The following is a 15,514-nucleotide window of genomic DNA, read 5'->3' as shown; positions in this document are numbered from 1 at the left end:
AGTCTTGCCTTGGAGATATCCTTTTTTAGAAGGCAGCTACAAAGTAGTTCTCTTGTTTCGATCCACTTTTGAACCTGTTTGGAGATAACAGAACAGCTTTGACTTCTGAAATCTCAGATCTTTTGCCTTTGTTGGGCTGCTGGCATAAAACGGTGCAGGACTCCCTGAAGATCAGTTCAGCACTGCCCATTAACACCATCTGAGAATCTGGCCTGTTGGACGCAACTAGGAAAACCCTTGTGACTAATAGGGTCCAAGCAATCTTCCGAAGAAGTGCTATCAGCTGGCTTTTGCGCTGTGCTAAGCTCAATTCCTAGCTACCCTGCGCCTACAAGAGAATCCTAATATCTGTAACGTTTCCTTCTCCCCAGGAGGAAATGCCCCTTAGTCTGACAACAAAATATTATATTCACTTTAGAATAGGTAGATTTAAGATGTGATTATGGCTATTTCTCTAGGCTTTACCTACACCAGCCCTAGATGGAAGGGGGGACTACACATAATACACTGATAGTGTAAACAGGCATATTTATAGCATCACACACTCCCATCCTTGGCACTCCCCCTTGATTTTCTGTCTCTTCTCTTTCGCCTGGCTCTCATTGTCTTTGGTGCCTAGAGTGATTTGCAGTAGCATTTTACAGTCAATAAAAGAAAGAGCCAAAAGGACAGAGCCCCAGCCAAGCCAAAACTGGGAGATTAAGACAGAGCATCTGAATGTACCAGGGTTGAAGAGGACAATGGCTCGCAGGCAGCCCAGCTCCGTCTTGTCCATCTGCATGTCTCGCATTTTTGACACGAGTTCTGTCAGTACTCTGCAGGGAGACAAAAAATTCCATGGGATCAGCATGAAAAAAAAAACAAACCCTGGGCCAGCCCCTCAACTGATGTAACCTGGAGTAGGTCTATTGAAGTCCATGGAACAGTGCCAATATGTGCCTGCTGAAGATTTGCCCCCCGATCCCTTCTCTTATTCTCCTGTTGCACAAACATAATCCAAGCTGGGTGCCTACAGTTCCTGAGAGACATAGTGAGGACCATAAAGACTATCTTCAGAGCGAGTTTAGTAAGGGGCTCTGACACTGGAGAAAGGCTAAAAAGTAAAAAAGCCAGGTATCCAAAAGCAATTTCCTCTGCTGGTAATTTTTATTGTTCCCTTTCCTCTTATTGCAGGTGTGTTTGCCCAGCTTTTCCTGTGAGATCCTGCAGTGAAGTCAGGATCCCACTCCTATGACCTCACAGGAAATGAATATTGTCACCCAGCTCAGAAGAGGAACGGAAGGAGGCAAAGAGGATGAGACATCCCTTGGTCGCAACCCAGCTATCTCTGAGAATTATCAAGGGCAGATGATGCAGTCACAATGTGAGTGGTGTTCTGAGTAATAACTGGGTCAGACAGTATGGAAGGCTCACGTTAAAACGCTTTGCCAAAGCAGTGGATTAAATGCGCCCTAAGAGCAGGAGTGTGGCGCCAGCTGGGTATTTTTGGTGCTTTTATGTTGTTCAGAGTGAAAATCAAATATTTTGGTCCAATTAAAGATGAAAAGCACAATAAACAAGCATCCTCTTCATGGCATTAGAGCCAGCTGGCCCCCATGAAAGATGTATTAATTTGCTTTGGGTGAGCAGCTCACAAATTATTCCTAGTTGGACGTTTCTGTGCGTTTAAAAGGAGAGACTTGAGGTTGCAGCCTGGACCGACGTGGATGGCAAGTTTCCATATGCATAGCACAGCCAATACATCTCAATCCTGGCCATCAGTCCCATCCCCTCAAACCAAACCCCCATGTCACAGCTCTGCCAACAAACCATAGCCCAGACCCGCGGCACTCACTGCTATTCCAGGCTCCCCCGCCCAGGGCTCTGCCAATGCACCTCAGCCTAGAACCCTTCCACAACACCTGGCATCAGCCCCCACCTATCAAAGATGGCGCCGACTCCTGCACTGTGAGCGCTGTTCCGATGCACATGGAGGCCAGTGGCCAGGAGAATCCCGTCTTTCACAGCTATGGAACGGTGGGAGAAGGAGGCGATTAGGAGCTCATTCCAGCCTGGAGAGAAGAAACAACGAAGGATGATGGTTAATACCAATGGCTCCCCTACAGCTTTCGGAATCAGTAACGCCACCTCCCAGGCACTAGCCTGCTCCAAGAATCGAGGAGGGGTCATTGCAGAACGGGTCTTGGCCCCGCCCAGTTTTCTTTGGGAGCCACCCCTGTTGCAGGAATCCCAAGTTAGATGCCAAATAGTCTATGGAAAGATCCCTTTCCCGGTTGTCGGAGGGGAAACTATGGGAAGAAGCAGTAAAAAGATTTTTAAACAAATCTATTGCCAACATTAGGTAATAGAGGCCATCTCCTCTACAAACAAAATGCTCGCATTACAGCAAGTAATTCCCTTCCCCAGAGTTTCCCTGTACAGACAGCAATTGACCTGTGTATGTGTGTGTGTAACTACACATACCTAATGTGGCCTAATACCCATGACATGTGTCCAATAAGGAGCTACTACTAAAGTTGTTTCCAAGCAATAAGCATGCAAAGGAGCTAAGAGCCTGTGATTCAAATGCGTGCTTCTGAAAACTGTTGGGGATATTGTCTGTTTCGGTCCTCTGCTTAGACTGCAAAGCTCTTCAGGGCAGGTACCATCTCCTTGCTCTGGGTTTGTACAGTGCCTAGCACAATGGGGCCCAGGTCAATAACTGGGGCCACCAGACATTATTCCAACACAAATAAATAATGTTTTCCATGTTGTTTTATTTCTTTAAAGTGTAGGTGCTTGTCTTATTAGAAGTTGTCACTGGAAGTCAGGCATCTGTGAAGGTATATATATTATACCTTCTGTGCTTAGATACTAAGGGGATAGCTACAGCTGGTTAAAAAATATATGTGTGTGTGTGTGTGTGTTGGGGGGGGGGATTTCATTAAAAAAAAAAATACCCAAATTTCCACATTCAAATTTTCATCAAAATATCAAAATTCCGGAATCTCTTGACATGCTCTACCGATGTGTGCCTTGGAAACATCCAGGATGGATAAGAAAAGATGGGTCCGCTAGGAGAACTGGGAGCCAGGACTCTGTGATGCAATTGCTTGGCTCTGCCATTGACTTGCTATGTGACCTTGGATAAGTCACTTCATCTTGTGTGCCTCGGTTTTCTCATCTGAAAACCAGGCTAACAACCCTGACCTACCTCACAAAGAAGGGGGGAGGCTTACTTGATGTTTGTACATTGCTTTAAGAATCTCAGGTGAAAGGAGCTAGAGAAGTGCAAAGTATCTGATTCCTCATCTGACAGAGCCGCCTATTGGTGAAAGCTGGAGAATCAAATTCCAGTCCCACCTCCAGTCACAGTAATTTACATGCTAATCAGTAGACAAGCCTGTTTCCAAAGAGAGGTGCGTACTGCCCTCTCTTGGCACCCGGATGAACTGCAGCAACATGTCAATAAGCTGGAAAAGCAAGACAGCCACAGAAGAAATTCTTCTCTATTAACCGCCCCCCTCCCCCATTCCATAGAAGGCATGTCTGGGAGACGTCCTGGAGAAAACAACTTCTGCTGGTGGCTGATACTTATATCAGCAATAAGCATTACGCCCAGGTATGCTGGTGAGTAGCTTGTTTAGGGATTGTCATATTTACATTTGCAATCACGGGCTATGCACAAGGTATGTCATTAGAATGACATACACGGGATAAAGTCCACCATTTCTAAATGGCCATAGGATGTTTCGACCCCAATTAAGAGAAGATTCTATGACTAACTACAGGGAGGGATCTAGCAGCTACAGAGGAGTGTGCAACACTGCATACCTCAAGAGGGAACAAGGGCAAACCATGGGGGCTGGAATAGGGAATAGGCATTAACCACAGTTTACAACTGCATGTGAACTGCATGAGAATCGCTGGCATCATGCTGGAAGGTGTCGTGTGTGCTTCCTCCATGTAGTTATGTCACGTCACATCCGGATCCTCTGGAGTTCCGGACCCAGACTTTCCACACAGCTTTAATTAGTGAAATTCAGTGCTGGCTTGCAGCCCTTCTCCTATTCCTGTCCTCAGCAGGCCCTACATGGCAATGCCAATGCATCTCAGCCCCATCCAACCGCACCCTGCCAGTCCTTGCCATTTTCCCCTACAGCTCTGCAATGCTGCCAGGCCAGCTTCTAGTTTCTCCCCTGCTATTCCATTCCTGGGCCTCTCAAAGCCAGGAGTGCGCCCACCATGCATGAGCGGTTTTGTGTGTGTGATGGTTTTGTGAGGTCAGACGACATCTGCACTATTATTTCAAAGAAGGAGAAATTTCAGATAATCAGCATAGCCTTACTTATTTGTCTTTAGCACCTAGAGGATCCAACCTACATGAGGTATCCATTTATGGGGACTACTGTACACACACATATTAAAACACAGTCCCTGCCCCAGAGAGCTTACAATCTAAACAGACGAGACAAAGAAGGGGAAAAAAATAAAGTAGTATTATCCCCATTTTGCAGATGAGAGATGCAACTGAGGCACACAGATTATGTAGTTTACCCAACATCACACAAGAAGTCTGTGGAAGAGCTGCGAATTAGGAACATGGGATTGGAAGGGACCTCCTGGGTCATCAAGTCCAGTGCCCTACTATTGCAGGCAATCGCTGGTTATCACCCTGTTCATAAACCTATCGAACTTGGGTGAGTTAGGGTTCTTGTCCTCCCTAATCCTTGTTTGTAGGCTACTCTAGAACCCCCACTCCTCTGATGGTTTGAAACCTTCTGATTTCCAGCCACATTTGATTTGTGGCTAGTTTATCCTCATTTGTTCTTGTGCCAACACTGTTGTTTATGTTACGTAGCTCTTCTTCCACCATGTATTTATAGAGAGCAATCAGATCCTGGCTCAGCCTTCTTTATGCTAGGCTAAACAAGCCAAGCTCTTTCAGTCTCCTCTCGTGAGATGAGCTCTCCATTCCCCTGATCATGCTAGTGGCCCTTCTCTGAACCTCTTCCTGTTTGAATTCAACCTTCTTGAACACGGGCAACCAGAACTTATGCCGTATTCCAGATGAGGTCTGACCAGTGCCTTGTACAATGGCATTACTACTTCCCCCTAGCTCTACTGGAAATCTCTCTCCAGATACATCCTAGGATCACATCTGAACCCAGATCTCCTGGATCCCAGTGGCTTTATCCCAAGACCATCCCTTCTCCTCAAGACTAGCTTTCTTCTCACTGTAAGTAAACCCAAAACTGCCCATGCTGGTTTCACTTGTAACGTGAACCTAGGCACATGACAGCGAAGAGGCCAGCGTGTTAACTAACTGCACCACCAAGAGTCTCAATAAGCCACTCGGTCCCATTAAAAAACCCTCGTGCCTCACATACCAAACAGAGAATCTTTGGCCAGCCCACTGTCTAAGCTGCAGGACCACCTCAGATTATCTTAATCATCTCAACTGTAATTCAGACTTGGAACGGAAAAAATAACATGAAAGCAGGTTTAAAAACTTGGGTTTTTTTTTCTTCCCCTTGAGAAAGTTCTAAGAGGGCGGATTTTAAATGATTAAAGATTACATGGCACGTCTGATTGAGGACCCGTCTAGCTCCTGCTCCTCAGAAGATGCGAGTTCCATTTATTTTGCCACAGAGGATGCATGGATGAATCCGACCGACGCTCTTAGCTAAATTTTAATACTTAAATATTTCATAAGCAGCTGTTCTCAGCAGGCCGCTCTCTGCACTCAATAATAGATAAAGCTACTAGTTAAAAGACTTTAGGGAGGTTATCTGAGGCCCCACTTGATAGAGACACTTGGATTCTGATTCTCTGTCGGAGTTGTTCCTGGCACTGTTTTTCCAGGTCCTGGCACTTTGCCTTCCTCGGTAGCATCAGCCTCTTGGGCACATGGTTAGGAGACATGAAAACAACGCTAAAGGTCAGAGCAATGATGGAACCTACATTGCTAAGGTGCTATGGAGTTGGAGTAGCCCTCGTAAAATTTGACTCACCCAAGCTGGTAAATTTTACAAGACAGCCTTAGAGAATTAAGAGTTTGAACTGGGAAAGTCAATACAGATTGACAGCAAAAAAATGTGGGGGTAGGGTAAGAACATTCACAGAAAATGGACCTGACGCTGATCACACTTACAAGCCGTTAACTTTGAAGGTGTCACTCCAGATTTACACTAGTCTATAGCTGAAATGAGTGAGAATCATGCAACTGTTTGAACATAAGAACAGCCCTACTGGGTCAGACCAAAGGTCCATCTAGCCCAGTCTCCTGTCTTCCGACAGTGGCCAGTGCCAGGGGCCCCAGGGGGAATGAACAGATAATCATCAATTGATCCATTCCTTGTCGCTCATTCCCATGCTCATGCTTAAAAGGCAATACCAACAAAATTACAGGGACAACATCAAGTAATTTAGGCATCAAATTTGGGTTTTGTTCATTTTATTTTATTTTTTACAAAACTGAGAACTGTTGTCATGATTTTTTTAAAATACATGGAATATTGATTTTTGTTTGGATTCAATCAATCATTCTCCCTCTATGGTTTTTGCATACAGTTCACACTTTGAAGATCCATTTCCATAAAGATTGTTTTTCCAAATACTTTTCTACCAGGAGGCTTTAGAGATGCTTTTTTAAAATAAAGCGTTTTGCATTTTTCATAGAAGGCCCTGCAAGTGCTTTACAAACACTGATTTATTGATCCTCAGAACACTCCTGGAAATTAGGGGAAGTATTATTACTGATGCGTCAGCTGGAGCACAAAGGAGGTTATACGACTTGCCCTAGGTCATAGCGAGTGGCAGACCTGGGAATAGAACCCAGGAGTCCTGATTCCCAGACCACTGCTGTAACCAACAGATGAAACTGATGACTTCCTGTGCTAATCCAATTAAATTCCAATGAAATTAAAAGGTCAGAAAGTAAGACAGGGCCTGCCTTAGGTAATTTACAATGTAAGTAGGCAAGGCAAACAAAGGAAGTATTATTATCTCCATTTTACAGATGGACAACCGAGGCATAGAGACTGATTTCAATGGGTGTTTGGCACCTAAATATCTTTGATGATCTGAGCCTAAGTGACTCGCCCAAGGTCACACAGGAAGTCTGCAACAGAGCCAGAAACTGAACCCAGATCTCCAGCGTCTTAGTTCAGTGCCTTAACCATTAACAGCACCCCATGCAGTGCTGTAACTCACCGGTGCACCAAACAGAGCCTTGATTTCTTACTTTCTAAACAGTAACACTTTTTCATTGTGAAGTACAGAGCTATGAGTTATGGCTGGGTTTCAGGGTAATTTCTTCCTTAATATCAACTTTGCCATTTGCTGCAGGCGCTTTTAATAAGATAATGTATCCATCCACTTTGAATATGCAGGCACAATATTCTGTGATGACAGGCCAAACCCTTTTAAAATCAGCTGTATTTAGCTTATCTGACAATCAGAGCTATGCAAACAGTTTCATGTCCAAACCCGCACCTGTCAAGTTTTAGTTTTGGATTCTCACTCCTTCTGTTTTCTGTGCATACCTTCCAGCATTTGGTCTGAAATCTGCACAGGGGGAAGACGGCATTTTTAACCGCTCACTGCTTTTAGCCCACCCCCACTAGTTCCTCTGCAGGGAGAGGCAATTCAGAATGAGCCTGGAGAATTGTATTTTTATCTTTGTGGGTGGGAAAGGATGGGTGATTTCCACTCCCCTCCCCCCCCCATTTCTGTTTTTAATTTTGATCACACATTTTATTTTTGTGAAATCTGGCAAAGCCCCCAATCCAGTTCTCTTTCAAGTCTCTGTGAACGAGGAAGATATTACATGGTTCCTTCAGATTTCAACAACCCATCCAACTTCTGATACACTTGCCTCTCAAAAGATGAAATGGAGTGATTCTCGGGCTGACTGGCAGCGGGCTCTGCACTTTGGAGCAGGCTCAGTGACGTGTTTCTTAGGGCTTTTAAAATCCTTCTTGGCAACTAAATTATCAGTGACTAAAAGGCAGACGTGACTAGTAGCCTTCAGGTTGTAGTGTACTAACTATAAATATAACATTCGTCCTCGGCAGAGCATCCCACCTACACCGACCAGCCCTGTTGAGATCTTCCTCACTAAGATATCCCTCTTACCTGCTCTGAGTAAGATGACCTGGTCATCCAACGGCAGTTCTGAAAAATGGGGAATTCTCTTTGCCCATTCCACCAAGGTGAAGAGCTGTTTATCTGCCGCTTGGCATATGTTGGTTACCGGGTCATTGGGCTGCAAAGAAAAGAAGACTTAAAATGAGGCACAACAATGTAGCGCAGGACAAAGAAGGGGAATCAGACAAGCAACTGGGATGGATCCTCTCGGTCTGAGGGACCCAAGGAGAAAGATCAGCTCCCTCACACGATTACTACACTGTGTTTGCCTTTAAAGGAGGAAATTTCAGGCAATGCACAATTTTGGCCAGTTGAAAAATGGAAGGTGACCATGCACACATATGAAATGTCAGGATTTCTGACACTGAGGGTTAATGGACTAGTCTCTGGCCACTACTGATGTAGATTCCATCTGTGCGACTGATGTCCCATTGCACAGAGACCTGGAAGTTAGGAGGAGGAGTAGCTAACCTGGCAAGATCTTATCTATAAAAATATTGCCAGAGCCTCTAAAGACCAGCCAAATGGGCTCTTACATGCAAAGGGGGCTGAGCTAGCTGGCCTAAGAGAACCCTTTACAGCAATCAATCAAATTCTGAAAGCTCAGGTCTGGCTGTCTGGAGGACGCTCACAAAGCCGCTCGCATCTTCGTACTTATTATCTGTATTACAGTAACACCACAAGGCGCCAATGGAGATCACGGCCCCGGTATCTCAGGTGCCGTACCTATACCTAGTGAGAGACAGGCATTGACCTGAAGAGATCTCAGTCTAAAGAGACGAGGCAGACAAAGGGTGGGAGAGAAAGATGAGGAAGAGAAAGGAGCAGTGACTCATGCAAGGCAAGCCAGCAGCATAGTCCAGAGCAGAACCTAGATGTCCTGATGTCCAGCACCATGCCCTATCCACTAGAGAGACCGTGGTCCCTCTCAGTACCTGACTCTAGTCAGTGCTGCTTGGGTTTCATAATCATTGCAATCCAAGCCGACACAAAAAGGAAAGAAAAACCCTTCTCCCAGATTCCTTCTGCGGGGGAACGGAACAGTTCACGTGTTCCAAGCGTCAGAATGTCATAATTTAATAAAACACAACAATAGGGATACTAAAGCAAGAGAAAACCCCTTCCCTTTGAAATACTACCCAATAACAAAAACCATCTGCTCGTTAGCTGGACAGGCAGCCTAAACAGACCAAATCCCTGTTTAGAGGAACTGCTAACAGCTCAAGTGGGATTGTGATTACAAATTGGATGAGACTATCCAACCCTCTGGAAAAAGTAAGAAAAAAAAAATTCATCCGCTATTTATTTTACATCTCGGAACATGTATGTCTATCTATATACACACACACACGCACACACACACACACACACACACCTCTATAAATTTTTATATATAAAAGTCTGTCTATACATACACAGCACCGTACGGCTCCATTTAGAGGCCGCACCTTTTATTAAGCATAATTGTGTCTCTCAATGTCCTTAAAACAACGTGTACAAAACCAGAGAATGTGTAATTAATTATATTACCTTTGGATCCCATGGGAAAATCATACTAATCCGGTGCAGCCTATAAATAAGACATTCTATTTAGAGACAGATTCTGCCTCCCTTACTAACCGCACGCAGAGATCAGGAAGGAAAATTTCCCCCTGATTCACATCTGGCCAGACGTATGCTGGTGATGTTTATTTTTCCACCTTTCTCTGAAGCATCAGAGACTGGCCAGAGCTGGAGGTGGGACTCCAGCTAGGTGGCTCAGTGCTCTGAGATGGTACAGAAAATCCTCTTTCTAGGTGCCTGGCTGACATGTGTTGCTCACATGCTCAGCATCATGCTGATGGACAGATTTGGGATCAAGAAAGAATTCCCCCCTTAGTTCAGATGGGCTGGGACTGTGGGACCTTTCACCTTCATCTGCAGCGTGGGGTGTGAATTGCCTGCTGGGGTCATCTGGGCATGTCTCACTTAATTCCTCAGGGCTTGGTGGCACCTCGATCTCTCCTGTTCTCTGCCTGTGACATACAGTTCAGTCTCCTGAGGACTGAATTACATTGGTCTAACTAAAGTCTTTGGGCTCAATAGAGGGGTAACTGGGTGACATTTAGTGGCTGTGTTATACAGGAGACCAGACTAGAGGATCTAATGGTCCCTTCTGGCCTTAAACTCTCAAAACTACGAAACAAGTCCTGTTTGAAAATTAAAACACTACTCGGTGGCACTACTTGGTAGATCCATTTATTCATGCTGACAAGTAATTTCTACCATGATTAGTCCCACCAAAATCAATGGGGTTACTTGTGGAGCAAGGTTCTACTCAGTGTGAGCAAGGGTATTGCTTCCAGACCAGTACAAGTGATGGTGGCCAGATATAGCCCCTCAACTATAAGCTCCTTGGGGCAGGGATGTCTTCCTCTGGGTCTTGTACACAGCACCAAGGGCACTGTCAATGGATATAAGTATATATAAGCTGTGTGTATGACTGACATAGTTGTACACACGGTGATGTAGCTGAATAATAGAGAAGGCCTATTAATGAAGGTGGAGCAGAAATGCAACACAGGTGCAGTTAGTCTCTTGCACCGATTTCACTATACAAATACAGCTCACACCGGATATCTGGCAATTGGTGTCTTGTTTTTACCATTCGCAGAGGAAGTAACAGTGATCACACGTTGACAGGCAATCCTGAATGTCCATGAGAAGCTTTATCTGGGGAGTGAGGGACCTGGCCCATGATTGTAAGGGGGACAAAAGACTGGTGAGGGAGGATGTAACATATCCTGTGGTATTTCCCTGAACATTAAGGCAGACAGGGACAGGAAAAGAATGTTAAGAAGGGAACGATGGTGAAGACCACACAGTGGATAAGATGGGAATTGTTGACCTAAAACAGGGCGCTCAGGGAGGTAGAATGTTGGGCAGTGTGCGGGACAAGTTGCTACTCCAGAGACCAGTGAATGAGTCTGGAAAGGGAAAGTAAAGACACTGCAAGGGAGACTGGGGGAAGGAAAGAGTTGTAAAAATAAATAAAATGAAAGTGAGGTTCTGAGGTTACTAATGCAAATACTTCCCTTTCGTTTTCACATTGACTGTATTTTACCCAGAAACCACATTAAACATTCAAACGCTGGATGAAAAGCGGAGAAAATCCTATTTTTGAAGGAGCTAAGATTGAAATGTTGAAAAATATCCCCCCTTCCCTCCCCATTCCATGACATGGCTCTGAGAAAGCCCTGCTCTCTGCCACCTAAATGTCCTTGTTCTTAACCTCTTTAAAGATACCACTATGCTGCTACTCAAAGTGCCTGCCTAGGTTATTCTGCAGCCACATAAAAGGAAACATTGACTTTTCGCCTAGGTGGCCAACAGCTCAAATCCTCAGTACTTAAAAATAACAAGCACTTGGCAAGTGCTTGGAGATCAGGCTCCAAAATGTCTTCACCTGCTGCCTGCAGAGAGAGCTGGGGGTACGGACTTGGTTTTAATGCTCTCTCTAAGATGCTGGAAATCTCTGCTGAGGAGTTTTCCCTCTTCTTGCTCCTCTTGAGGAAAAGGACATGAGAGAACACAGGTATCAGGGCACTATTTCCTAGACTAGGGGCCAAAGGTAGAAGTGTTGTCCTGTGAAGGATCCTGCAGGGTTGTCACTCTGCCTTGGAGATGCCTTGTCTGAAAAGAGGGACTGCTGGGTCTGACAAGGATTGGGAGGGGAGGTCAGGAGATGTTCAGATTACCCTCGACAGCCCCCATATGGTTACGCCAAGCCAGGAGCAGGGTCTGGCACCTTCTGATTCCTTCTCCCTTGGAAATGCTGAATTCAGAGTCTGCAGCATTCAGAACAGTCTGCAGACTGAGGCGAGCAGGGACAGTGATACGAGCAGTTCACCTGAGGTCCCAAAGCGTTATACTCACATCAGTGACTTCGAGACTTACAGCCCACCCTGGGGACTAGGGCAGGATAATCCTTGTTTTACAGGTGGGAGACTCAGAGGAGAGGCTAACGGCTACAATTTTCAAAAATGGCCACAGATTTGGGGAGCTCAATTTGAGAATAAAATTATAATAATAATAATAATAATACCAAAAAAAAAAAAAGATGTTTCAAACTGGGCACCCAAAAATTTAAGCATCCAGAATGAAAATCTGGGCCTTAGGGACTTGCTCACTCAGCAAGATGGGAGCTGAATTAGGACTAGAACCCAGGAGTCCGGGCTGCCACAGTGTGTGTGTGAGGGATGGAGCCTGGTACAGCTAACAGGGGCACACTCTGATAGGAGACTATGTATATGCTCTAAAAAGGCGCCAGCCATGGCCTGATGGGGGACATTAGTTTGCCTACACTGGGACATGCACTAAAACTGGTATTCTGCAAGAATTCCACACCACAGCAAAGGCCATTGCATTTTGCTTTTGCTTTTGAGTAGGTTACCGGGATCCATCAGGAAAAGGCCTCCCAAAAAGTGCAGCGAGTTAGTTATCAGCGAGGCCTCGTTGCCTTGGCGTGGCGTTGGTGATTCTTTAAAAGCAGTTCAGGGCTCTGCTTAAAATTCCTCAGAGGGGGCCACTGCTGGAGGGATCATACCCTTGGAAACAACAGCAAGTGTCAGCAAGGCCAAGATTCTGCCCAGCGCATGCTACAGGCTAGAGAGAGATGACATAGGCCTGTCACAGACTGAAAATCCATCCAACGTGCTTTAATTATACCTCCGATTTCTGTTCCGGGAACAGCTATGGCATTTACTGGCCTCATTTTAATTACTGTAGCATGAGAAGCAGCTAAGGTTATAGCAGCCCGGCCTGCCTCCAAAAAGCAAGCTGGGCTTAGAGTCTTTGGAAGCCTTCCTCGTTCATGGCAAGTGATTCCCAAGCCTTGCAGTAAACGGTAAGGGCAAAGCATCAGCGCATGATAGAATTAAAGGACAGTCAGGCACCTGATCCTGCTGGCGAAAGAGGAACTTGGAAGCATCTTCCAGAAACCGATCACTCAGAACCTTCCCTTCAAATGCCAAATAAGAGCTACTGAGGATAAGGCTGATCACAGCTACAAGCTTTCCCTTTCAGTGCCCAGGAGGCCATCCGAGGAGAGACTTAGACTGCAGAAGCCCTAGGCACAGGGTTGTCAGCTGATAGGCATGGAAGGGCAGTGACACAAGGGGACAGCAGTGGAGAGATAGAATTCCTCCTTTCCATGCTGCTGAGTTATAGGAGTCAGTAGAGAGACCTTAATGCTGGCCTCTAATTGCCAAGCTGCCGGAGGTGATCAGCTACCTACAGATGGGACAGAGCGCTGCTCCAAGAACACCCGGCATGAAGGTGCTCCAGTGGCTCTGGGTGCAGACCTCAAGAGAAGCCCCACGATGAGCTTATCCCCACGCTGCTCAGTGTCACGGGAGGGTTTTGCAATATGCGCTACGTGAAACCGAGACCGTTTAAAACAGGGAGCCGTGTGAAATGACAAAACTGCTCAGCGTCACGATTAGCAGCTACCCACAATCACTAAAGAGCCGCCCTTGGGTGCAATCGCTCTCCGAGCAGGTGTTTTAAGGGCGACCGTTTAAACCGCAACTCTCAAAGCTTGTGTGCAATGGACAGGTCTGAGCATTTTCATGGGCAGGTCTCTTCTCGGTCACTGCAGCGTTAGAGCCCTTCTGCTCGGGAGAGGCGAGTGGAGCATGGGAGTCCGGTGACTCAGGTCAATGCAGTGTCTTGTTATAGCTAGTATTCCCCTCCCCCATCCCACTGGATCCTGCCACCCAGCGGGCTCAGCGGGAACCTGCAATATCTCCCCTGCAGCCAACGTTCAGCTCCAACAATGGTCTGGGCCAGCTCACCAGAGACAAGCCACACCTGCTCCGATTCCCCTCTCAAACCCTGAGAAACCTAGGACAGCCTCTCCCCAACGTGCCCCCTGCCAGTTGAGGCCTGAGGTCTTTACACAGCCCACACAGAGCCCTGCTCTGCCCTGGGTCTTGCTCATGTGCCCACATTCAGCCTGAGCCGCTCACAGTTGCCGCTGGGTGGATCGTTTGGGCTCTGGTGCTGGTGGGCCACACATGGAGCGAATTCCCTTATTCTCCTTCCCTGCTGTCCACTTGGAGAGCGATGCTGAGGTCCTGCTTCTACTTTTCCAGGTTTACATAGGATTGGGCAGTTCCCGGAGATTACAGAGCCTCACAGACCTGGGCAAGGATTGCCACAGCCTGAGCAAGGATTGCAGACACGCAACTGGAGCCCGGCGGGAAGGATCTGGTTATAGGCAGAGAGGTTGTAGGAGAGGGTTAGTTCATACAAGGCCTTGTTTTCGCCAGCCCAATCTGGCACAGCCCTGGGAGAAAGTCCCTGGAATCACAGCTGATTCCATCCTCCCAGATGAATTCCATGTGGCAGTGCTGGGAGCAGATGCATCGAGGTGTGGGGGCTTCACCACAAGGACCCAACACACCGGGCTAACGGGAACCAGCTTGTATTTTACGCTGAATCTATTAGGTACTGAATTTGTCTGCCTTTCCATCACAACAGCTCTCCGGGGGGAAAGCAGACTCTCCTCTCTACCCACCCTGTAGCCTCCTCACTGCTTAGCCACTGATCTCATACATCTGCTAAACCTGCTACAAATGTCACGTAATTGACAGAAGCCGCTTGACAATAACAGGACATTTCAACAAGCCTCCCGCCTCTATTGAGATGCGGCACACATCCTTGTTCACCGTAATGTGTGCTGAATTATGCAGGAACCAGCTTTCAATTTGCTACAAGAGGCTAGGGGAGAGACAGTGCCAGATGAAGCCATTTATTTTAGCTCCCTCTCTGGGGTTTGTTTTCAAGTTGGCGCAACTCTGGCGACAACTCCCCCTGAAGTATTTTTAATCCTGATCGCCCACACAGCCGAATAGTATCAGAAGCACCATCATTAACTGAGGCACAGATCTCCAGCTCCTCCCTGCAGGGAAGCCCCGACTGCTTGATGGGGATGGGGATGCTCTGCTGTTTATTTTGAACAGGAACGGAAGCCTGGCATCCAACACCTAGGAGGGTACAACTGAGCCCAGTGTTTGGTGCATCACTGAGCTATCCGATACAAGTCAGAGGCGCATACAGCAGTTCATAGGCTGGTAGCTTCATTTGTGATTTTCTGAGGTGCCACCAGACAGGATATTCCCTCCTCCCAGTCCTATGCTCAGCTCTTGTTGTTTTGTAGCGTTGCTGTGTGCTGTGAAAGAGCTGCCGTACCCCACCCCAAAAGTGGCTGCATTTTCATGATTCTCATAGATATCCAGTAAAGCGTATCGGAGTCACTGGGAAAAATGCTACAGAACAATAAGATATAACAACATATTATCGCTGTCCCATTGCAGTGCTGGTGCCAAGAGCTCAGGTGCTG

The 15,514-nt window shown here is 46.5% G+C and overlaps 1 protein-coding gene across 2 annotated transcripts in view; it reads right to left on the bottom strand.

The window, feature by feature from the left end:
- Positions 1–15,514, bottom strand: part of RXRA (retinoid X receptor alpha) — a 224,881-nt gene that overhangs the window by 14,130 nt on the left and 195,237 nt on the right. For both annotated transcript variants that reach the window (XM_074973501.1, XM_074973502.1), the window contains 3 exons: positions 8,119–8,248; positions 1,919–2,051; positions 724–815 (listed from right to left, as the gene is read on the bottom strand). In XM_074973501.1, the coding sequence (XP_074829602.1) occupies positions 724–815; positions 1,919–2,051; positions 8,119–8,248 (355 nt within the window). The remainder of the gene's footprint in view (positions 1–723; positions 816–1,918; positions 2,052–8,118; positions 8,249–15,514) is intronic.

This window comes from Natator depressus, chromosome 16 (assembly GCF_965152275.1).
Source record: "Natator depressus isolate rNatDep1 chromosome 16, rNatDep2.hap1, whole genome shotgun sequence".
Lineage (NCBI taxonomy): Eukaryota > Metazoa > Chordata > Testudines > Cheloniidae > Natator > Natator depressus.
Note: the sequence above shows the minus strand (reverse complement) of the source record. Positions and strands in the feature narration are given on the sequence as shown.